General features: G+C 37.8%; 2 protein-coding genes across 2 annotated transcripts in view; one reads left to right on the forward strand and one right to left on the reverse strand.

The window, feature by feature from the left end:
• Positions 1–255: 255 nt before the first annotated feature.
• On the reverse strand, positions 256–7,878 carry lgi1b (leucine-rich, glioma inactivated 1b). Its single transcript, XM_020605317.1, has 11 exons — positions 7,719–7,878; positions 7,150–7,595; positions 6,906–6,977; positions 5,542–5,613; positions 4,933–5,004; positions 2,996–3,067; positions 2,532–2,701; positions 2,118–2,282; positions 1,778–1,998; positions 1,444–1,690; positions 256–929 (listed from the first exon to the last, which is right to left on the reverse strand). Exons 2-11 carry the CDS (start codon positions 7,359–7,361, stop codon positions 580–582), a joined length of 1,653 nt encoding a protein of 550 aa, XP_020460973.1. The 5' UTR covers positions 7,362–7,595; positions 7,719–7,878; the 3' UTR covers positions 256–579.
• Positions 7,879–8,920: 1,042 nt separating this feature from the next.
• Positions 8,921–23,048, forward strand: part of fra10ac1 (FRA10A associated CGG repeat 1) — a 16,410-nt gene continuing 2,282 nt past the window's right edge. The window contains exons 1-12 of the mRNA XM_020605255.1: positions 8,921–9,026; positions 9,566–9,645; positions 9,795–9,887; positions 10,365–10,410; positions 10,665–10,741; positions 10,964–11,047; positions 11,213–11,297; positions 12,684–12,729; positions 20,518–20,631; positions 21,773–21,815; positions 22,247–22,383; positions 22,590–22,640. Of these exons, the coding sequence (XP_020460911.1) occupies positions 9,009–9,026; positions 9,566–9,645; positions 9,795–9,887; positions 10,365–10,410; positions 10,665–10,741; positions 10,964–11,047; positions 11,213–11,297; positions 12,684–12,729; positions 20,518–20,631; positions 21,773–21,815; positions 22,247–22,383; positions 22,590–22,640 (874 nt within the window). The 5' untranslated portion in view covers positions 8,921–9,008. The remainder of the gene's footprint in view (positions 9,027–9,565; positions 9,646–9,794; positions 9,888–10,364; positions 10,411–10,664; positions 10,742–10,963; positions 11,048–11,212; positions 11,298–12,683; positions 12,730–20,517; positions 20,632–21,772; positions 21,816–22,246; positions 22,384–22,589; positions 22,641–23,048) is intronic.

Raw genomic sequence — 23,048 nt, forward strand, 5'->3', positions numbered from 1 at the left:
AAAGTCTCTTGTGTTCATATTTTTCTGGGGGCACCTACAGATGTCATGCTGGACACATTTTTCCATCTTTTCTCTAGACATATTTCACCATTTAGCTGCTATTACAAGCATGTAATCAGCAAATCTTTCCTATCAGATTCCTGCAAGAGATATAAAAAGTTTAGAGATGAAAAACCAACAAGAGCAGAGCTTTCACAGTATGTTTTCTCTATATGGTGGTCATTTGCATTTTTGAGTCAAGAGGATATTCAAGTGTTTACCAAAACAAACTCGCTGCAGCAGGTTGCCAAACATTAGGCATAAGGGAATGTGCATAACATATTTTCATTGTCATAGAAATTATGTCAGACCTCTCAAAATAAGCTCAATAAGTAATGAAAGAAATTCAAACATTTTATCTCAGCCTAACCTAAAGCTCCTGAATATGAAACATATCTTTAGATAGTCTGAGCTTCTGTTTGAAAGTTTTGTTTAAACCTATAGGTGGGAATTGATGGTGGATTCTACTAGGACTGACAAGTAACAAAATCACAGAACAAAGAAGGATGGTATAGAATTTGTCCTGAATTGATGATAGGTTTAATTACTCAAGTCGATCATGAGGTGTTCATAAATCTGAGTTTTGCCCTTGAAGCTGGATGCGAGCAAAAACACCCGGTTGTCGATATAAACCAGAGAAAATGCTCGAGGTGCCTGGATATTCAGCTCCTGAGATGGGACAAACTGGCCCCTCTTGGTGTCCCATTGGTGGACCTGCGTCAGTGAATAATCGCTGCCCAAGATGGCATATTGCCAGTTGCCGATGGAGACGGGCTGGAACACCATAGAGCCACGGGAAGGAAATGTCTGCACTTCTCTGAACATGGCACCATCCCAGCGCATCACCTTGGAGTCCCCGATGAATCTTGTCAAGCATATAAACAGATCACCTTTTGAAAAGGACAAAGATTCAAGGGGGCTGTTTAGCTTACACATTCAGCTGCTAAATCGGAATCTCAAATAGGAAAGCTCAGAAAAACAGATTAAGTAATTCAAAATATTTCATAGCTTGTTATCAACAATTATTTCACAAAGTCACTACTAGAAAAAAGGCATTGAATATTACACAGTGGTTTTATGATTTATGGGCAGGTTTTATGGCAGTGGCACTTCTACCACCTTCAAAATGAATACCTAAGACATGCTGAGCAATGAACTACAGGGTAATAAATTACAGTTAGGTATGTCATAAACATGTTTATTAAATTAAGCACACCCTGGATCAAAGTACAATGTAAATCAGGTGACCCACACCAGACCACCTGATCCCCTTTGCATTAAAAACTGAGCACTGCTCCACGGACAAGGTAGCTCCATCTAGCTGATACTGTAGTAGTATATAGCTAGAAAGTGCTTGTGTGTGTGTGTGTGCACATACACTTCAATACAAGTTACAGCTCCCACCTTTGACCCAGAAGTGTTTGACAGAGAAGACATCTTCCATCTCTGGTATGTCTGTCCTACGGTCAAATTCTTTCTGGCTCCTGTTCCACTGATACACAACTGGCCTCTGGGAGCTGCTGGACAAGATCAGGTGGGGTTTGTTGGAGATCTCCAGATATTCTACATCTGTGTCTCGGTACCATGGGTGGAGTGACTGGTGGGAGTAAAAGCCATTGCCATTCCATTTATACACTGTTGTTGAGCCAGCCTAGGGGAAGAACAAAATGTAGGATGACAGCTAAGACCACCGGTTTTCAAACAACATACTCTGATTATTTAAGAGAAAACAGCCAACCTTAGAGCTGTCAGCGATGACAAAGAAAGACTCTCCATTGATCATGAAGGTCTCAATGTCATTGGGTTTACGAATCTTCAAGATGTCAATGTCCTGGATCTTGATGAACTTGTTAGCAGAGGCATCACGTTTGTAAATGTGTGAGCCCCCAAACAATTGGGCCACAATGACAAAGAGGTGGTTGTTGATCACCATGGGCTTACAGACCACAGTGGAGGTGCCTAAATGTTAAACAAATAGAGAGGACAATAACCCAGGAGAAAGACTATTGATAATATATTACGTTACACAGGATTCCTCCATAACAGTGGTGCTGCTCTATGCCTGTTTATGAACTCACTTTCAATGGTGTCATAGCTTCTGAAGGTCATCTCAACATGATCCCATTCCAGGAAACTGCATGTCCCAGCAAATGGTTGGGCAAACACAACATATTGATCTATACCAAAGGTGAAGGCATCCACCGACATTGACTCGAACTTCAGTGACTGATAGGAGGCAAATTCTGAAAAGTACATGACAGTGACCTCTGCCCTTTATCTTTGAAATATTCTTTCACATTGATGAATTCTTCCATACAAAGATAAGAAGAGCACATATTTCAGCACCAGTAGTTTTATTTTCAGCACTGAAATTGTTGATATGGTCAAGAAGGAGGCATGAGAGAGAAAGGGTGAGGCAGCCAGACAGGGACAGAGAGCTATTGTTGATGTCATTCCTCTGTAACAAGGGGACAGACACAGGAAGATGATACCTGCAGTGATGCAGTCAAAAGAGTGTGGCAGCAGGCCATTTATTCTTTTCCCCTGGTGAATGGGTGGACCACTGCAGTAGATCTCATCCAGGGTGGCGTTAGTGTGGTGCATCCACTCCACCAGCCACTTCAGCTTGCAGTCACATATGAGGTTGTTGCCCCGTAGATCCCTACATGCACGGACAGAACGCATATATCTAAAGATTTTGGGAGACAGGCTTTCAGCTCTGCTTACGTACTTTTTATTACTTGAATGTATTTATGTTATTATGTTTATTGTCTTTTTGAGGACCCCCTTAAACAGATAGGACATCTCAAGGGACTTTAATCAATTTAAATAACATTCACTTTTCCTTTTTAGCACCATGACTTCACAATATTACTCTATTTAATCCCACAGTTTAACATAAAATGGAAGATTTCACTCAACATGTGCCACAAATCCTTTCTCTGATTGCACTCACACTTTGGTCAAAGCATCCATGCCCTTGAAAACCTCTTTGGGCAGCATCTCAAGGTTGTTGTAAGCCAGACTCCTAATCAACAAAGAGAGAGAGAGAACAACACACATACAGTGTGCATTAGAAATAGTCAGCAGAATAAATAAATTCATGTAGCAACAAAATTAAAAGCAACCACACCGAAAGGACAAACAAGTCAAAGCCTGAATCCCCTGACAATAATCCTGTGGTCCTGTGATGCAGAACAGTTATTTAACACTGTTTGAAAGGCTGAGCAGTGAAATAGGAATAAAATGATTAACACTTAATTAATTAAGAGAGGGCTATTGTGCTGATTAGAGGGAGGGAATACCACTTGTTGAAAAAGAGTGACATGCTATTCTTTATACACCAAACCACAGTACAACAAGATGCACAGGGTAATATATTATTCTGTTAATACTAGTCACAGAACAATGGTTTTAACCAACTTGAACAAAGGTCAGTGCTTTCAAGGGGATGATATTGAATCTTTGACAACCAGTTAAGACAAACTGACAAAAACAGGCCCTAAAGAGACATTTCATTTGTGAGTGAGAGACTGAACTCCAAAAAAGAAAAAGAGATCAAATGAAATGTCAGCGTAATTCATGAATGTTGCATTATTCATTTGAGAGTTCATTTTCCAGGGAGAGAGGCCATTTTACTGCGAGTTTGTGCAAGAATGCATTCTCCAAACAGATGGATAGGATTCCAGCAGGACTCATGCCTGTGCCCTTTAATGTTAATATTTGTACTATGTATAATGCATCCAAAGTGCCCACTTATAATGCATCATTTTTGTTTAAATCTTTTTTTAAATTTAGTGTAAAGCTGCACTTTATCCCATCATATCATCATAATGTAGTAATATAATAACTGACCCATCAGTTATTATGGTCTGGTCTATTAACAAGACTCCCGCTGTAGCTGTTCCTCAAATTAACAGCAAAGTTACAGTTCTACTATGATTACCCTGGAAAACAATTAATCAGGTCATCACCCCTGTAAACGATACATTCTGGGTAACCTTTCCTACCTAACTCCCTTGTCTCATACACACTGTTATGCTCTGAACCAGTGATATTGTAACTAACATATATTTGCAGTTTTAAAGGGATTCTTTGTCTTCATCATCAGAGCTCTGCCACCTAAGCCATGTCTGAGTACAGTATTTTCTAAATGTGAAAACGTGATGTGGGAGAGTCGAAAAGTCAGCTACTGTTCTGTACACATCAATTCATACATGATGAAGAACACAAATATGCAAGTATTTGGCTGTACTGCTCTGCATATACTCAAAAAAAGTTAGATTCAAACATGTCATTTGGCTTAAGGTTATAGTACAGTTATATTTAGTCTTGACCTGCAGGTCACTCATATTCTCAACTGTCTTTAGCTTTGGCAAGCTTTGCAGAACAGGAAGGTGAGATGATGTTTACAAAAACACAGCAAACTACTGATTGGATGTTTTCTGTAATTTCTGTTAGTACGGGCCACATTTGTGAAAAAAATTGGAAAAAAACTACCAATAACTAAGTTAAAGTCAGAGACATTAAATGTGGTCGACCGCTGGTCCACTAAGGTAATTTAACACCCAGACACTATGATATGCCCTTCAGCAAACTGATCCAGGCGACACCTTCAGCCAGTAAAATTGGACAACACTACCGGTAGCAACACTTCTGCCTGAGTTGCACTTCAAACAGTAACAAAGTGATACAATGAGAAAATGGACTGTGACTGTGAAAAAAGGGAAGAAGAAGAAATACCATGAAGGAAGTTCCTTTGGACAGGAATAAATGAAGGAAGTACTGTAGGATATACAGGACATGCATAGATGGAAGTAACAAAATAAGTAGAGGCAAAATAAAGATTTAATTAAAGTTTTCCAACAGGGCCACCACAGAAAAGATACTTACAGATGGATCAGTGCTTTAAGGCCCCTGAAGGCATATGGGGATATCGATGCGATCTTGTTATTTTCAATAAATCTGTAAATGCGGAGAATATCATTAGCATTTTGATAGATTAACATTAGGGAAGTAATATCATACAAATATGAAAAATATTGTGACACTACAGTAAAAGCTAAAATCTGGAACCTTGTGCATATCTTTTCCATTTGTGGCAATGAGAGTTTCATATCAAAGATTGTTAAGGAGGATTTGTGCAGAAAACCTTAGCTCTGCATGTTACACTGTATAATCAAGTATCATGCTGCATTCACACTGGAATAAATGGTCAGGTATTTTCAGTTACTCTAATTAAACTTCTGCTGTTGTTGATGCTGAGCAGAGTTAGGTTGAGAAGCACATACTTCACAACACTTCATCGACTGATAAAAATCCTAAACAAGGCAATGAGAAATCCTGTGTGGGTGAAATATGTGTGTATAGAGGCACACATGCCAAAGTTACTTGATTTTTGAGTGTTGATGGACACTGTTGTACTACAATGCACTGCTCTGTTCCTGTACCAGTTCCTATTACGGCAGTGTAATATTGCGAGCTTTAAAGATAAACACTTACAGATATTCAAGATGTGGTAAACCTAGGAACGCATCTTCATCAATGAGGTCAAATGAGTTTGCTGTGAACAACCTGTGAATAACAAATAAAAACAGGAAAATAATAGCTGTTCAATATATAATATTTGGTCACTGTTTGTGTTTCAAAAACTATATCATTTATACAAAAGTGACCTAAGTTAATCTTAAAAACAATTAGCTGAGAGGAAATTGTAAGATTTGGGGAGGTTGTTTAAGTCCAAAAGAGGATGGAGAATTACTATAACAGACAACACACTCATTCTGCATCTTAAGGAATGAATGAACTGAAGGAAGCTGGGAAATGGCAGCTCACTCCTACATGTTTTGCCTGAAATAAATGAAAGGGAGAAATGGTTGCTGCCTTCCACATGTTTCTGAGTCACCTTCAAAAGCAGTAGTGTAAAAATAATGTCCAACAGCACTATTGTGCACCTTGCTTTATCTGCACATAAAACCGGATTATGAGGATTTTTCATTTGGATTCAGTTTGGAAACCATTTGGCTACCATAGGGTGAATCGATTATAAAATTAACTTTTAAACAAAAATCACATCAATATTTCAAAACATCTAACATCTCATTAACAAAATGAGACATCGAGATGTATCATTTCAAAATGCTAGAAATCAAAGCTTTTGAATGAAACTCATTTCATTACTGCACACTGTACCAACCATCACAATCTGCTAATGTTGGCCACAGAGAAGGCCCATTTATTAAGTCGTGCATTATTGGAGGTTAACATACTCCAGATCAACTGATAGACATTTACTTTGGTCAGTTCAGTCAGTGGTGGAAGAAGTACTCAGATCCCTTACTTACAGTAAGTAAAATAGTACAATAGTGTAAAAATACTCTGTTACAAGTAAAAGTTGTGCATTCAAAATGCTACTTAAGGAAAGCACATTTAACAATATTGTTACTGATGCATTATTGTGTTCATTACATTTAATTTTTGGGATTAATAACAAACTGACTCAGGAAACATTAAATAATACAAAAGGTAAACAAAAGACTTGGTGCGTGACTGAGTTATGATGTTACTGTTTCTATAAACAGAATTATTTTTATCCTAAGAACATGTTCATTATTATCTCTGCCTCTACATCCCTACCCAGCACACATATACTGTATATAGCCTACATGTACACACGCAGCTCCTGAATCCCCCAACCCCTGCTGTTAGTTGCTGTAGCCATGTGGCCTATTGCATAATCCTGACAACAGAGAATCCCCCGTTAAATCTGCATATCTATACCAGTCCTCTGTGGAGACTGCCTCATTGTTTAATGAAATAAAGCACTAAACACGGATTTGCAGATAGCTAAACAGACAGATACTCACAGCAGTTGCAGGGCAGGCGTGTGAACAAAGCTTCCTCCGGTGATTTCATTAAATCCAGACTTGACAAAAGATCTGGACAGATGGTGAACATAAAAGGAGCTTTTATCAGAAAGTAAAGATGCGACCTGGGTACATACTGAAAGGCAGAGACACTATACTTCCATAAGCTTTCCTTACAATTTATCATCTATAAATTGAATGGCACATTGAAATCGAGGGTCTGTTCAGCTACAGGACCACTTACAGTGAAACGACGTCGGAAGGGAAAGTGTGAGGCACAGATCGGACATTTTCACAAAGTGCATTATCTTTGGTGCAGGTACATCCAGCGGGGCATCTAGGCTGCCTCACTCTCCGTCCGTCTGCTAAAACCAAGCTGACAGCGGCGACCCAGACCAGGAGCGTCCATCCTGTCCATCCTGTCCATCCTCTCACTGCTCTGCCCGGGTATCCCATTCCTTCTGTCCCGGCCGAATCCTATCACTCCTCCACATGCAACTTCTAGGCAAAATCCACGAGATGTAATCTAGGAGCTAAGAGGCAATCTTGTTACGTTTTGTGTTTCTTTTTTAAATACTTTTCTACCTTGTTTGTTTTAATAATAGAAACCCGTATTGTTGCGCTCCGGTGCAGGCTTGTGTCTATGCCTCTTGCGTCTCAATGGGAAGGCACCAGTCCAGCGGATTCGTTCTGCAGGGCGCAGGATTACAAATGCAGGACAGACAGGATATGAGAGCAAAATAGTCAGATTTTTTGTCGTGTAAATGAGAGATCTTTATCTCCTATATAAAACACGCTGATAAAAAAACGGACCTATTTATAATTAGTCTGCTGCATACAAATAAGTTGTCAGTGCCGCGAAAAGAAAAAAAGCGTCAATCCCCTTGAGAATGAAAGAGAAGGGAAGAAAGAAAGGGACGGAGGAGAGAGGGGGTACAGGCCCCAAGGTGCGCTTTTTTATCAGCTATTATTTATGCGCGCTTCAGAGCGTGCAAGGCTAATGGGAAGCGACTATTCATGAGGCTCCGTGCAAATGCACCTGCCTCACTCATTCAAAAGCTGGCTCGATCTTGCCTGCTTTGGCATATTACTCATGCGAGCTTATGCCGAACTGTGACATAAGACATGGCTGGTGAAGTAGGACCTCCATATCAGGCTATCATTAGGAAAGCGCCGTAAAAATGAATACCCAAATAAATTATGATAATGATGTATGTAGGCCTAGGTATTCGAATAATTTATACAATACAATTACACGGCACTTAATTTAATAAATAGCTCTATTTTCCCAGGCCACAAATCATAAGAGTCATTCAGATTTTTACACCATTTTTGTAACTTCCTCTCCTTTTTCCATCCCACACTGACTGCTTTGTTGAGTTCAGTGGGTTGCGGAAAAGTCATGAAACACTGCACGTCTGTTCCCAGACTTTCACCCTGGCCACCTCAAACATTCAAATAGCATAATACCCTCTTTATTTTCCCATCTACATTTCAAACGCCTACATGGATCCTCATATCTTTCCTGAGCGGAAATTAAAGATATGATCCCTGAATTGCGTATTACTCATCGGTGTAAATTAGTCATTCGTTCTAAAATAAAAATCAATGTCTCATGTTGTACTCAGTTTTTTCTGGGTTGGGTGTTTTGTGATAACAGCTTGCCCTACAATAAATGTTGAATAAATGCTAATGGATGAATTAGGCCACATTATAGGCTGGGTACAAGGAATTATCATAAGCTTAAAGTCATGAATGATAAACATGATGAAAGTACAATTATTAGCTACTACAGGCTACATGTTACCGTTAATAGTGCTGGAGATGCACTTAATTTGATAGACTATATTCCTTTAAATCTAAAAAAAACCCCACCTAAATCGTTAATTATCCCCATTTTGACATCACAAAGCAGCCCTGACGAGCCCTATTTTAATATTCATGTTAAAGGCTACAGTCACTTATTTTCATCTTTTCTGAGCAAATTGTTAGCATTAAACGTCATCATACCGGGATTTGTTGTGTGACGTCATCATCTAGCGACGTACTTTTCGTTAAATAAACATTTAATAGTATCTGCTGGAGACGAAAGGGAAGAAACTCATGGATAATCTTGTGAAGGTAATGTATATCTTCAAAGTCGAAACTGTAACTTTTTATGCAATCATATTCGGAAGAATATTTAGTCATTCGTGTAATTGTTAGTAGCCAAATAGCATGAAACCTTAGCCTAAAGGTAAGTTAACTATAGCTGGTAGCGTTGTCGTAAGCAAAAAGCAACATTGTACATCACTTCAACTGTAGGTTAATTGTAATGACCTATGCTAAAATAAATGTATGCATATTGCCTCTTGTGATCAAACCGGTTTCAGCTCACTTTACAGAAGCAGGACCATGTAAAGCATTAAGAACAAAACACAAAATAACATTTTTAACTATTGGGTAATATTTCTATAGGGTGTTTTGTTGGGCAATAAATTGTATTTTTTTAAACCAATTTAGTTAGAAAGTGCTATAGTGTCCTTTTTACTGTATTGTCTGTCTTAATTCACTAATGACTGAAACTATGTATGTTAACATCCATCATACCTTAAGCTAGTGGGGTTGTGTTTGGTGGGATGTGATTTCACCCACACTAAAGAATTCCTGTATTTCCCCAGGTGCACGGAGGTGGCGGCTATAACTCTGACTTCAGTGATGATGATGGGCAGGAAGAGTCCTCACAGAAAGACCTTAAAAGGCAAAATTATGGCCTATAGAATTACAGTCTATTCAAAAATTCCTCATATAAACTAAAATGGTTATGTTTTTGTGCTAAAATGTCTTTTACTGTGTAGGAAGTCGTATAGGTCTTACAGTTCTTTGTGTTTATTTGTATATTGTTGACAGAAAACGTGAAGAGGAATTCTTGCATAAGCCATTCCAAAAAGATCAGCACTCTCAGGTGGCTCACCGGAGTTTACATGCTAATGAAGTGGACAGGTAGTATACATCAGTCCCTTTTAAGTATGTAAGCCATTTTGTCTTTCATCATGTTTTATGTTTAATTATGGCAGAGGTTACATCTCATATCCATCACTGTTCTTCTCAAAATGAGCTGTACTCCTTTTATTTCACATGTGGCATTTCACATTGTGATTGTCAGTTCTGAAATTATATACCAACTGTCTATATTAAAATGGAATCATTCAGTCAAATTGACATTTCATGAGGAACTCTGTGTGCATGCTGTATAAAAGTTAAATATGAAAAATCCAGTTTTCATGTTTAAATCTTATCCTTACTACTACTGTCAATTAATGGATCATACTTCTGAACTAGCAAATGGTTAAGAATTTTGTGTTTGAAACATTGATGGAGGCCACATCTTCAGTTATAAAAATGAACAACGTATGCTGCAAATATAATATAACTTTTTGTCTTTTTAGTAACTGTTTAGATTCTGTTTCCTATTTTCAGAGAGGAAGCCCGGAACAGAAGAGCCCATCTGATATCAATGAATGCTGTATCCTTTTTAAGTTTACATCTCTCTGCGTTTTGTTTCACTGTGGAATAACAAGACAGATTGCTAAACTATATGTATTGTGACTTATACACACACATAGCTGTCCAAAACAGTATGGTCATTTCATTTTGACTTCATTGCCTTCATATAAAAGCATTAAAACTAAGCAATGCGGAACGTTACAACTCTTTTTTACAGTTCTCAGTGCAAAATTAACTTTCAAAGAGACACTGACCTTAAGCAGATGTGTCCAGTTTGAGCGACATAAGAAATTTGTCGGTGACTACATACTTTATTATGGAGGACAATTGGCCGACTTCAGACGCTCTACGTAAGTAATGAGTCTCACAGCCAGGCCTGACAATCACTCATCTGCTGTCATGAATAAAATGAATAAGAGTATGTTACTCATGTCGGACCATTGGTTATTCATTGTTTTAATTTATTTATATATATAGTAGCAATTTATACTAGCGGTAAATTTATTGTATCATTCTCCTTATCCATGTGTGTCTCCTTATAAAATTCTCCTTGAACCTCTTGTTTCCCTCAGAGCAAAAGACAAAACAGATGTGGATGTGCTACGTGAGAATCATCGCTTCCTCTGGAGGGATGAGGACGAAGAAGACATGACATGGTGATCATCTACTGTCAACTATTTATACAGGCTGCTTTAATGTACCTTATGCTAAAAATATTGTTCGGGACTCTTCTGAAAAGGGAATTTCTATTTGTATGTTGGAGCTCCAAAAGTAGCTTGTGCTTGGTGACCTTTCTCTGGCCTTATTGTATTTTGTTGCAGGGAAAAAGAACTTGCCAAGAAGTATTATGACAAGCTTTTTAAAGAGTACTGCATAGCTGACCTTAGCAGATACAAGGAAAACAAGGTAAGATAAGGGATGATTTGATTGACTGATTTGATTATCTAGTTCAAAGGGAAACACAGTAACAGAAGGTGTTTATTCGAGGTCAAATAATGTGATAGCACATAGCGGGCTCAGGTTGCCTAGTAATGCTAGCTTTGACCAGCGTACATCAGCGAAATAAGAAGCATTAGAGTTTTTGTCTATCAGTGTTGTGTTGTTATGAGTTGTGCCAGTGTTGCAGCATTAGTTAGACACACCAATAAGAGTATGGCAGAATCCAGATGATGCTATATGTACTGTACTGTATGTTATGTATTTATTTGGTAGGCTGTTCTTAATTAAGCTGGACACTGTTTAGTCCAGAGAAAAAGTATCTTGACACAACATACAGTAGAAAACATTTATGTTCTTGTGTTTGTTTGGGAAATTCAGATTTATCAAATCTCCCTGGCACAAATTGGGTCTTTATAGCTGCTAATAAAAATCTAAAATGAAACACAAGTAAGTGCACCTAGAGAATGCACAGAAAGAAAACAGTACAAGAACTGCATACACCTCAGTCATCCCAGGCACTGGGAAGCCAGTACTTGGTGGGATGATCTATTTTTGTACTGCACTCCAAAATGACACTAATAGTCCCGGTGGTGGTTCCATGAACAAAGGTTAAAATTTCATAAATCAGACACTAATCTCCACCACCACTGCTCCATTTTAGACAAAAGTTGGGAATATGTCATGATTTGGCACTGTGCTGTGTCTCTAGTGGCCATTCTGGTCTGAATCCAAGGCTTTAAAAGTGACAGTACGTTAAACCCAAGGGTAGTGTGTTTATTCTGCATTGTTTAGCCTGATGTTACTCTACTGAAATATCCTTCAAACTCAAGTCTCAGACTGTGATGTTGTACCTACATGATATCTAGATTGATTTATGAGAGGCACTATATTTAAATTAGAAGAGTCAAAATTTAAACAAGACAACATAAGGCCAGATGACTCAAAATCAAACTTAAATCCAGATGTTCTCACAAATGATTCTGATTTGCCTGATGATTACAAATCTAGTGGTGAGTTTTATCATTCCCATATATTTAGTCAAATTTTGGCCTGCACATAGATGAATCCACAGAGAGAAACTGTGTTCTATGCAGGCACTGCCTAACACTCTAATGACTAGCTTAAACAATGACTGCCCCATCTATGAGGGCTTGTTCACTGGTTAATCATTTCAACTACCAAAGGTACTGTATACAGTACATACTCCTCAACAGGTATATATAAATAGTGTCCATAAATTGGAAAGCATGACTGAAATAGAAATACACAATATCTAAATGCTGTAGTTTATTTAAGAGAAAACTAATTTAATGCTATAATTTACATGGATCTATTTAAATTTGTGCTCTACAGTTTGGATTTCGTTGGAGGACTGAGAATGAAGTTGTCTCTGGGAAAGGTACAGCATAACTCAACATTATCCTAAGTTTGCTTTATGTTTTTGCATATTCTGCACTATAAAAACAGTATGCAGCATAATATGTACATTCTATAATGGTGTTAATAAGAGAATAGAACCATATATACTTAGACAAGCACTGTGTCCCAAATCCTTGCCACAAACTAATTGTGAACCAATTTTGATTCTGTGGTGTAAATGTGACCAAATGAAGTCTACTCATATCAAACAGAATGCATACACAATTCAGAACATATTTGAGAATGATGGCTGTTGTTGGATACTATTTTCCTACAATGCAATGCACAGAAGAAGTGAAGGAGCTGCACACAGCTGGAAGAAATGTACATGTATTGTGTTAAATAGGTCCAGAAGAATATTTGGAGAAAAAAAAAAGTAATCAATAGTTGTATGGATTTGGGTCACATTCATGGTTTCCACTACCAGCATGCCTACAAAACAGTTTATAGCCTTTTCCACTAGATGGCGACAGATATAAAGACAATGGACAGCAGTATATAACGTACTGAGGATACTTTTTAAACTCTCATCATATACATGTTTTATTTTACAAGAATCTTTCAGATGTCTGGCCTGTCACTTGCGTTTTTTTGTTTTGTTGGGCTGTTTACTTGTGGCTCCCAACCTTGGGGGACAGTTTTTCCATTTAATGATCAATTGATGTCTTGATTCACATGAATGGTCCCATTTGTGTCATTTTACCATCCTGCTACACTTATGATGGAGTCTAGCTTGACAGTTTGGCAGCACTTTGTTAATTGCTGTTTATTAAGTGTTTAGGATTAGAACAACACCACCTCTCTATCTACTGCTCCTTCATGTCACAGTGACAGGTATTTATGGAAAGGACAATCAGTAACTCAGGGAAAGTAAAGCTTTGATGCCTCACTGACATGCCTTGAGCCACAAGACACACACACTTTATATTTGACTGATTTGTTTATGTTTACATCAATACCTCCTCTCAGACATACACAGTATGTCTGAGAAAGCTGACTAAGTCAATATATTGTTCCAGATTAAGACAGTGTAATCCTAGTCTTTGACAGTTCATCTCCTGTAGCAGTACTGTACAGGAAGTGGGATACGGGAGTTAGATACGGTTGGCGGGACTTGACTTCAACTGTCACAGATGTGATTTGTGTACATGATGAATCCAAGTGAGATACTTTTAGGCACTATTTAGAGCACAGGGCACAAACCTCTCTCCAGTGAAATCATTACTAATCTTATTCTGTGGGGTGGAACCAACATCCTAATTCAGAGGTGGAGAAAACACTTGTGCAAATTGAAAGTTAAACGTGTTTGCATTGGAGGTGGAAGAAGTCTTCTAGCGTGGACTCAATTTGACTAGAATTTGATTTGAAGGTTGATAAAGGGTATCATTCAAACACAGGGACCTGAATGCAAAATCTCCACAAACTGTAGATGAATCATGACCAGGAAAGTTAGATTTATTGTTTTATTAGATCAACTGGTATTAGGTGTTATGACTCAAGGTTTAGGTGTGGTGCTTGTCAGAGCCAAATTCAACCTCTACTTACAAATGTATTATGCAAAACTGAATTTTTCCCAGTTAAACGGATCCTGAATCTGCTTTTAAGGGGCGCAGCACTTCCCTGCCATGGACACTTTTTTTGGAAATCATTCTTTTAATTATCTCCTCCTGTCTGTGCACTTCAGGTCATGCTGGTATTAGCTGTTGGTGACTACTCTTCACCTAATCAGGTGGATTACAAAGAGCACTGACCTTCTTTTTCATTGCCACAGCGTGATATGAGATGCAGGAGTATGGACTGTCAAAAGGTTCTCTTTTCTCTTCTTTTAGATGTTGCAATATTTTGTCTTTTAAAAATCAAGGAGGAAGAGAAGAGAAAGATTATCTTCCTAAATCAAATACATGAGAACAGGATCACACATTATCCTCCCTCCAAAGTCCTAAGTTTCTCCACATTTTAAGGAATTCTTGAAGAAAGAGATTTACTTTGACTTCATGCTCATCCTCCTCCCTTTCGTCAGGGCCAAAAACCTTCACATAAATGATTCACACGAATTTTTCCAGTCGAATGCCAGAAAGTCTTTGAGCTATAAAGAACTTCTATAGACCTTCTTAAAGATGCTTGTGTTTCTTAAGGTCTAACTAACAGGGCTGGACCCGATGAAGGATTTTGTCAGTCGGCTCTTTAGTGCAACATTTGTCTATTTGCTGTTTTTCCTTTCTTTCATTATACAGCCCAGACTGTCAGAAAATCAACTGGCATGAATTTCTGTGATGATTTCGACCACATTAACATCTCTATTTAATTGCAAAAGAGTGACAGGAACATGCGCATGCATGTGCATTTAAAAATCAATACAGTTTGACAGGGGGCAGCCTTACTAACTAAAATGTTAAATATATTTTCTGCCTCATTAATTACTTGCTAGCTAATTCTTCTTTCTTACCCTCATTGCGGACCCATTTGTAAAAACTCTCCACAATAAAATGTCTATGTGAGGCATGTGTTTGCAATAAGAGAAATCCTTCATTGAGTCAGCATGTCGAATATAAAAATGTGTCCTGACAGTCTTTATGCTAGAGCAGGTGTACATGTGGAGGCATGCATGCACATCATTCCAGGCCATATTTTTGTAGGTTGTCCTTTCTGGTATAAACTGAGCTTTAGTCTTGGTTTTGGAGCTCCTGTCAAAAAAAAAAAAGTATCAAAGGCCTTGTAAGCAAAGTTAGTATAAATTAGAAAGTTTAGAAAAATCACACCTTAGCAACCTTAAAAATCAAATGGCTAACATCCAATAAAAAAATTATCAGGTGTTACCTTTGCAGATCTGCGACTCCAAACTGAAGCTGTGAAACCTCTGGCGTTTGTGCTAATGCCTGCCTTGTAGCTCGCTTTAGCAGCCCTGTGGTGGTGAAGTGAAGAGGGAGACGGAGATAATTTTGTCTCATGTCACAAACACCTGAAGCATAAACGCTTATAGAAGAGGCCTGACCATAGCACAGTGAAAAGAATATTTACAAACCATTAAACATAATCCATTCATGTCTGTGGCAACTTGTGAACTTAGAGATTACCCTGAGCAGCGCAAGTGAGGATATCCCTATAAGAGGAGCAACAGAAGTTGTCTGATGTCATGTGAAAATGGTCCTATGGTAGATGGATTTGAATTTTTGTTGCATTCATGCAACATTAAGCATGAAACACAAGTAAACAGCCAAGCACTATATTAAACACAGTAAGCAAAACTAGGTATAAAGGTGTACTCAGAAACATTGATGTGATTTTTAACTGTTAACATATGCAAGTTAATGGGGAAAGTGCAGAGTACATAGCCTAAGAGCAAATAATACATTTTATTTTTTTAATAATGCACTGCATAGAAACATTGCAAAATAAAACTGTTTAAATTAACGCATTTTTGTTTTCATAATGCAGAAGATTTCTGCACGTTTCTTCTACATCTGATTATTCAGAGAAATAATCGACAGATTAATCGATTATTAAAATAGCTGTTAGTCGGAGCCCTAGACTGTATTATATTTTCAGTGTTATTGTTAGTTTTTTGGGTTTCAGTCTTGGACACACAGCCTATTCATTTAAGCTTGCTCTTGCTCGAGTTTTCCTCTCTCTCTGTCTGATATTACCTCTTCTTCATCCTTATTTGTCAGGTTTATATAGACTGTTTAGTCCACTAACGCATGATTGAGAATCTTGTCACTTCCTATTCCACCCTGGCAGTTTCACTTAATTTTTTTTTACAAGTAAAATGAAAGTGACAGGGCAATTTAAATGTGAGATCGTTCACTACCTTTAAATGATTGCTTTAGACTGTGTTCCAACATAAGCAGGGTTTGTACTTGATAAATATATCCTGTTTTGCTAGACAAAATACATCAGCTCCAGAAAAGTGACTGAGTGCATTTTTAAGTGTTAGAAATGATAGCTCATTAGTGCACAGCTCACAGAGTTGCATGGTCTAATAATAGCGACTGCCAATGTCTCTGTTTTTATTGTTTAAATGTGTTTATCTGTGAGTGTGAAGCAGCGTTATATGAGATTTATAAATAGTTCAAGACAGAATGAAGGCAGGGACATTGGACACATACTGTGTATGGTGTGTAATGTTCTTTGGCCTACTTAGTTAACAGGATGCTGTGCAGTCAATAAAAGTTGCAAAATAGAATAAGTGTTGAACTTGGAATCAGCAGTCAGGTCTGCTTGCCAATGTGAAAGACACATCTGATCCAGAGTCAGAGGTGGGACTGCATGGTTGGAGAAGCGGTCTTTCAGCTGCCTGTTATAATTTCAGTATTTGGTGGAAAAAAAACATTTGCCTGGACTCAGTGAGTGTTGATTGTTCATTGTTTCCCATAGAATTTCTTAACATAATGTGACATTCTGACAGACGTTTCAATCTGTCAGCACTTAGAAAATGAGCATTATGGGTGGGGGCAAATGTATTTGTTTGAGCCACCAAGCGCATATATTCACATTATCTTGTCATCATATACCCTTGAGCAGAATATACTGCTGGGCAGCTATGTGATAAGAATATTGTATGGTCCTGCACTGACAGCTATTCTTCTGATGAAAGGAATTTTGGCAAACTTGTACTCATCAAACGTCAGATGAGAAGAATGATGCTATTCTCATGTTTGTACCTGAAATATAAAGGTGCAGTTAGCAGCTGGTTATCTTAGCTTAGCATAAACACTGGAAATGGGGGAGAAACAGATACTCTGGCTCTGTAACAAGGTAAAATAATCAACCTAGCAGCACTTTTACCTCCCATTAACATATCTTGAAAAAACAAAACGAATAAAGAAAACACATGTAAAAATGACATTGATCTTCCTGTCCCACTCAGTAAGAAGGCAGATAAGTATATTTCCAAACTATTCCTTAAAATAGTATCATTTTTAAGTCAACTGTTCTCATGTAACAAAACTATATAAAGTCTTCTACCAATAAATGAGTGCTTACAATCAAGCTGACATGTTTGGTCTAATAGTAGCAGGTTACTCAGAACTGAAGTTTAATTGGAATTATAAAAAAGGTTTCACAGTAATGTGTCCTTTGTGAACCTCTACCAGCTACCCAAGAGCGAATAAAAAGTGAAAGAGCTTTGGCCCAGTTCACTTCCCTGTGACTTCATCCAGTGAATGTTAATCATGCAGCCATCTGTCCTGTGGTGTATCCGTCTTGATCTCTAGCCAGCATTAGCAACCATTGACGCAGGAAGACAGGAGTTTCCTCTCATAATGGGTTTACTCAGCTAACCTGGCGATAGCTCTTCTCATGGAGCACGTGAGGCTCACCTGATGTGTGAGGATACCCAGTGCTTGTCAACAAAACCTGCCTGAAATGCTTGTGTTCTATGACTTTGAACAGAGACCCAGGGAGGGGCTTTTGGGTGGTGCTTATTTTGTAAAGCAGGGATTCTCTGTGCCTTCTGAGGACAGCGCCATTGAGTGAAGTTGGAGCTGGAGGGCTGAAAACTGTTAGAAATAAACAGATTATTTTTTTCCTGACCTTGATTATATTTAAATTTTGACATTTATTTTGTCAGCGATGTTGCCTAGAAACAGCTTTTCCATTGACTCTCCCAGGGTTGAGGTTGTGAATAGCTGATGGTCAGACACATTTACATTCTCCATGATGTGGCCTTCAAAGACTTCTTTGTGGTAGTGAAGGGATTCAGTACCTTGTTCAAGGGTGCTCAGTTTTGTGTAGGCAGAGCACAGGCTTTTACCTCCATTCTTCAGATAAAAGTTAGTTTAAATACATTAGGTGTATTTGATTGATTGATGGAGAGAGTAAGACGTCATGGGAGGATTCCACTGTGATTGTAATTGACGTCACTGAGGGTGAGCAGGATTCTCTCAGGTATCTGGGCACTAGCCACTGCTCATGGTGTCAGTTTGGCACACAGTCGAGAAGGTGGCCCTGTTTCAAGTCACACCCATCAGTCAACGTCAGATAGGATCAAGGATTTAAAGTGATATGCTGACATTTTTAGTTTTACTTCACTGAGAACGGTATGTTTTAAAACTTATTAAATGTAGGTAGATGAACATATACATATTGCTGTATCATAAAGTGTTTATTATTAAAAATCACTTCTTTTGAAGTTATCAGTTTATGCTATCAAATGTTACTGATAAGGAATTGTTTGATTTATTAATAAATATAATAATTTGTCACACTAGCGGTGAAGCTCTTAAGTATGAATTTCTGATTGGTCGATCAATCCACCTTTTTGATCTTGATTTGAAATATCTCAGAAACTATTGGATATATTGCACTAACATTCATGGCCTATAATGTAGGCCATTATTATAATGATGCTGCTAATCCCAGGAAATGTTTTATCTAAGTAGCTTCATTAACAGATTCCATCCATTACTTTGGTTTATGACCACATACAGTACCCGTAAAATTAACATTTTCATCAGCTCACCTGTAATCTGTATCTGCTCCTAATTCCAAATATTCACTTGCTAAAATAAGCTGTAAACATTACATCTGCTAAACAATGTGAGCATTTTAATATGCTGATATTAGCAGTTAGTTCAAAGCGTCAGTAAGAGCTGCAAGCTGAGCTGTAGTCCTGTTCATATGATGGATTACACTTCATTGCAAACATGTTCATCCTAAATTGTTCAAATGCAAATGTCTTCACTATAGTTAAAATTAACACCTTGCAAATCTAAAAAAATGTACTGACATGAATTTGTGATGCAATTAAGCTGAATTGTTTTAAGTTGCTCACTGTAGAATAATTCATATAAGCAGTCATAGAATTAAAGGCTCATGGGGTGGCAGAGAAATAGTTTTGTGGTTTATGATTTCCACAGTCACTGATTGTGTATTAAAAACTAAAAGTCAAATTAGAGTCCTTAATCATGTGGTGTTCAGAAAATAAATAAAAAAATATTACTCAATTTCTGCTTTAGTGTTGCACTGGCATATCGATCATCTCTACTTCATTTTAACTATGAACTTGTTTTTTCTGGATTTCTTTTACTTAATTGAATATAATAACAGGCCCTCTTCAATCTCATCACACAAACATGGTGGCCAACATCATCTCATCTGAATGTTTACAGTCTTGGTGTTAGGCAGGTGAGGACAGGCATTACTGTCCACTCCCAGAGTAAAGAGTGTTTCTCACCCCTGTGCCAAAAATGGACCGCTCTGACGCACTCGTCCCCTCCGGTACAATCTGGAGGAACCCCAAAGAGCAGATCAGTGTCACCTTAAGCTCCTCTAGGGATCATAGACAGGCTGTCCAGTGGCTGGAGAGAGACCTGTGGGGATGAGGCAAGGTGAAAAAGGGGAGATGGGAAGGAGCAGTGGGATAAGGAGGAAGGGGTATAGAGATAGAGAGAATAGTTTAGAGGTTGTCTGACAAATCTGAAGCATTTGAATATTTATTGTCTGAATTTCTCAATCCTGAAATAAAACGTTCTTCCTGTTTATACACAATTTTATTCTACAATTCTCTGTTTTAAGTCATTTTTTTATGTACATAATATTTTACACAAAATAATCTTACATTAACTCTCAGTGCTCTGTGGCTTGTTTTCGTTCTTACGAATGAATTATCAACAAGTAAGAAATGTATTGCATTTGTACCGTACATCAGAATTTGCTGTGGATAAGAGATAGCTACAGTAGATAGATAATACTTTAATGGAAACATCATTGTAATATATATTTGTACAGTACATTGACAGGACATGTCCTTGTCTTACCTGTATTACAGGTCAGTTCCAGTGTGGAAACAAACGTTGCGAGACGCAGGAAGGCCTAAAAAGCTGGGAGGTGAATTTTGCGTATGTGGAACACGGCGAGAAACGGAATGCATTAGTTAAACTCAGTAAGCTAATACAAATTATCTTTACATATTCACTGGTCATTCTTGACAAAGGTTGTGTGTGTTTCTGTACAAGTGTGTGTGGCCTTGGGGGGGTTCCCTTCTAAGACCCATCTTATAATAATCCTTGTTCAAGTATCGTACTGCAGAAAATCCTGTCAGAATAATTACTGTAATTAGACCTACCAGTCATAGAGAACTCAGTCAAGTGGGAAATTCTCTAAAAAGCTAGTGCAACAAGTCACATCCCCACATGTTGTTTCTCCTCATTAATTATAAAAACTTGTAGTATTTCTTAATCCAAAGTTTTGAATGGCTTCAATTTCAGCTGTAATGAAGCATGATCTGGCAGTCTGAACCTGGTAAGGTGCAGAAGAGAAATAATATTGAAATGATTTAGTTGATAGCAATTAAATAGTTTCTTAAAATACATATCCGTTCAAACTTTTTGACCAAAGATTTAAATCTTACTTTTGCATTCATGAGCAATGTGTGTGTTATTATAGCCAGTAGAAATTATCCTTCTGTGAGAGTAAAAAAAGGAGTTCCACACAGTTCTTTCCTTGGTCCCCCTCTTTAGTTTATAGCCTACATACATTCTGAAGTAACAGGTTACTGAAGGAAATTTATATTTATGTCTTTATAGCTATGTGTATATATATATACTTACGGAAATTAACACAAGTCCCAAATTAACTGAATTATCATGTTCATCTTGAACCTAATCCTGCTTTTGCAGACATTGTAAAGGTTTTATCAGGAAAGAAATGCGTTCATCACATTTGTTAAACCCCAAAACACACACAATTGGCATAGGCGTGAACCACTAAGTGTAAAATTAACTGTGTTTATAAAAAATGTCCAATGGGTACATTTTGCAAAGGTCATTAACTGTAAATAAACAAGAAATGCTCATTTCATCATATTTCATGCTGTTAATTTAGAGTTTGAAATATATTGACATATCCTGACTGTAGCCTAACCTGTGTGTTCCTTTTCATCAACATTACAATAAAGCAGTTTTAGGAAGGCAAGAAATAATGCTACATAATGGCTGTAACAATAATAATGGCAGTGATAATGAAATCGTTTTGACAGTCATGGATGGGCTGGTAATGATGATGCCATGTTGGTTCTGTTTTAGGACTGTGCCCTGAATGCTCTTTCAAACTCAACTACCATCACAAGTAAGCTGAGTTACCTTTTACACTTGAGGCATTTTTACATTAAAATTGTAGGTGGTTTTACCTTCAGTTAGTGATGTTAAAGACTGAGGACTGTGGATTATGGACAGCCGGCATGAATTATTTTGTAGCATGCTGCGGTTTAGAATTCAAGCCACAATGATTTTTAAAGTGAAATCTGAACATAACTATGCAAGAATACGAACTGAGATGACTTTTCTAAGTTTTAGCACAGCAAAGACAAGGATTAAATGTGTTTAATCTTTTCTGTATGCAAAAAGACCTCATATCAAGATGTAGCCTATGGAAAATCTATACCCTTTGAAAGCTATGGCTTTGGCCATAAAGGCCTTTTCATTCTATTTCAAGTAGTGACATCGCTGGCTGCTTTATATTGTGCATACAGTTTGCTCTGTGTGTTATTCTGATTGTAGGAGAAAAGAAGTGAAAGCAAAGACAAAGAGTAAAAGGTTATCAGAGGAAAACCAGGAGCCATCACAGAAGAAGAAAAGGAGGAAGAGATTGTCTTCACACTCCAGGAAACACAAAGACAAACATAAAGAGCACAGAGGTTAGACTCCTCTCAAACGCTCCCATTAAGTTAAGCAGTTGTCTTTTCAGATGGGAACAGTATGAGAGAGCAGCCCGGTTTATGTTTTGTTCTTGGAAGTGATATCATTCCCATTTTTCATTTGTTGAAGTATGCTTGACATATTTTCTAACGGCTTCCTTTTGATTAGAACAAATCAAGTTTTATAGCCCTCTGTTTCTCTGCAGATCTTTCAGGCTCTTCAAGCAGCTCAGAGGGGTCACTGACTTCAGACAAAGGTAAATTTCATAACGCCTTCTCACACAGAGACATATGTACCTCCCACATGTTAAAAAAACACACACACACTGGATAGTCTATTATCTACTCCCTTCAGCCTCTAGGCTGACACTCCTCCAAAGTGAAAACACCCTGACGTCCTTTCTGAAAAGACATTCACTGGCCCTGTATTTAAGGTCTGCTTTTCCTCAGCTCTCTCCCTCTCTCTCCATTCCTCTTGACCTTTTTTTTTGCCTTTTTTTTTATTTTTTATCTTTTTGTCCTTCACTGTGAACTGCATGAAATGAAGTATGCCTTTGCTCCTGTGTGCCTGCTGTGTTAATTCGAAGGTCTGGATGGACGAGTGGGTGGAGGTGTACAACAGCAACAAAAAAAAAAAAAAAAAAACTCTGTTCAGGGGGTGTTTT

The sequence above is a fragment of the Monopterus albus genome, unplaced genomic scaffold (assembly GCF_001952655.1).
Source record: "Monopterus albus unplaced genomic scaffold, M_albus_1.0 scaffold69.1, whole genome shotgun sequence".
In the NCBI taxonomy this organism is placed as follows: domain Eukaryota; kingdom Metazoa; phylum Chordata; class Actinopteri; order Synbranchiformes; family Synbranchidae; genus Monopterus; species Monopterus albus.

Excerpts from the sequence above, each read along its gene's own strand:
- lgi1b (XM_020605317.1), bottom strand. The coding sequence starts at position 7,361 with ATGGGATACCCGGGCAGAGCAGTGAGAGGATGGACAGGATGGACAGGA. Across the intron at positions 5,005-5,541 it reads TTACCACATCTTGAATATCT|ATTTATTGAAAATAACAAGA; the intron begins GTAAGTGTTTAT and ends CCGCATTTACAG. Across the intron at positions 2,283-2,531 it reads TTTTGACTGCATCACTGCAG|AATTTGCCTCCTATCAGTCA; the intron begins GTATCATCTTCC and ends TGTACTTTTCAG.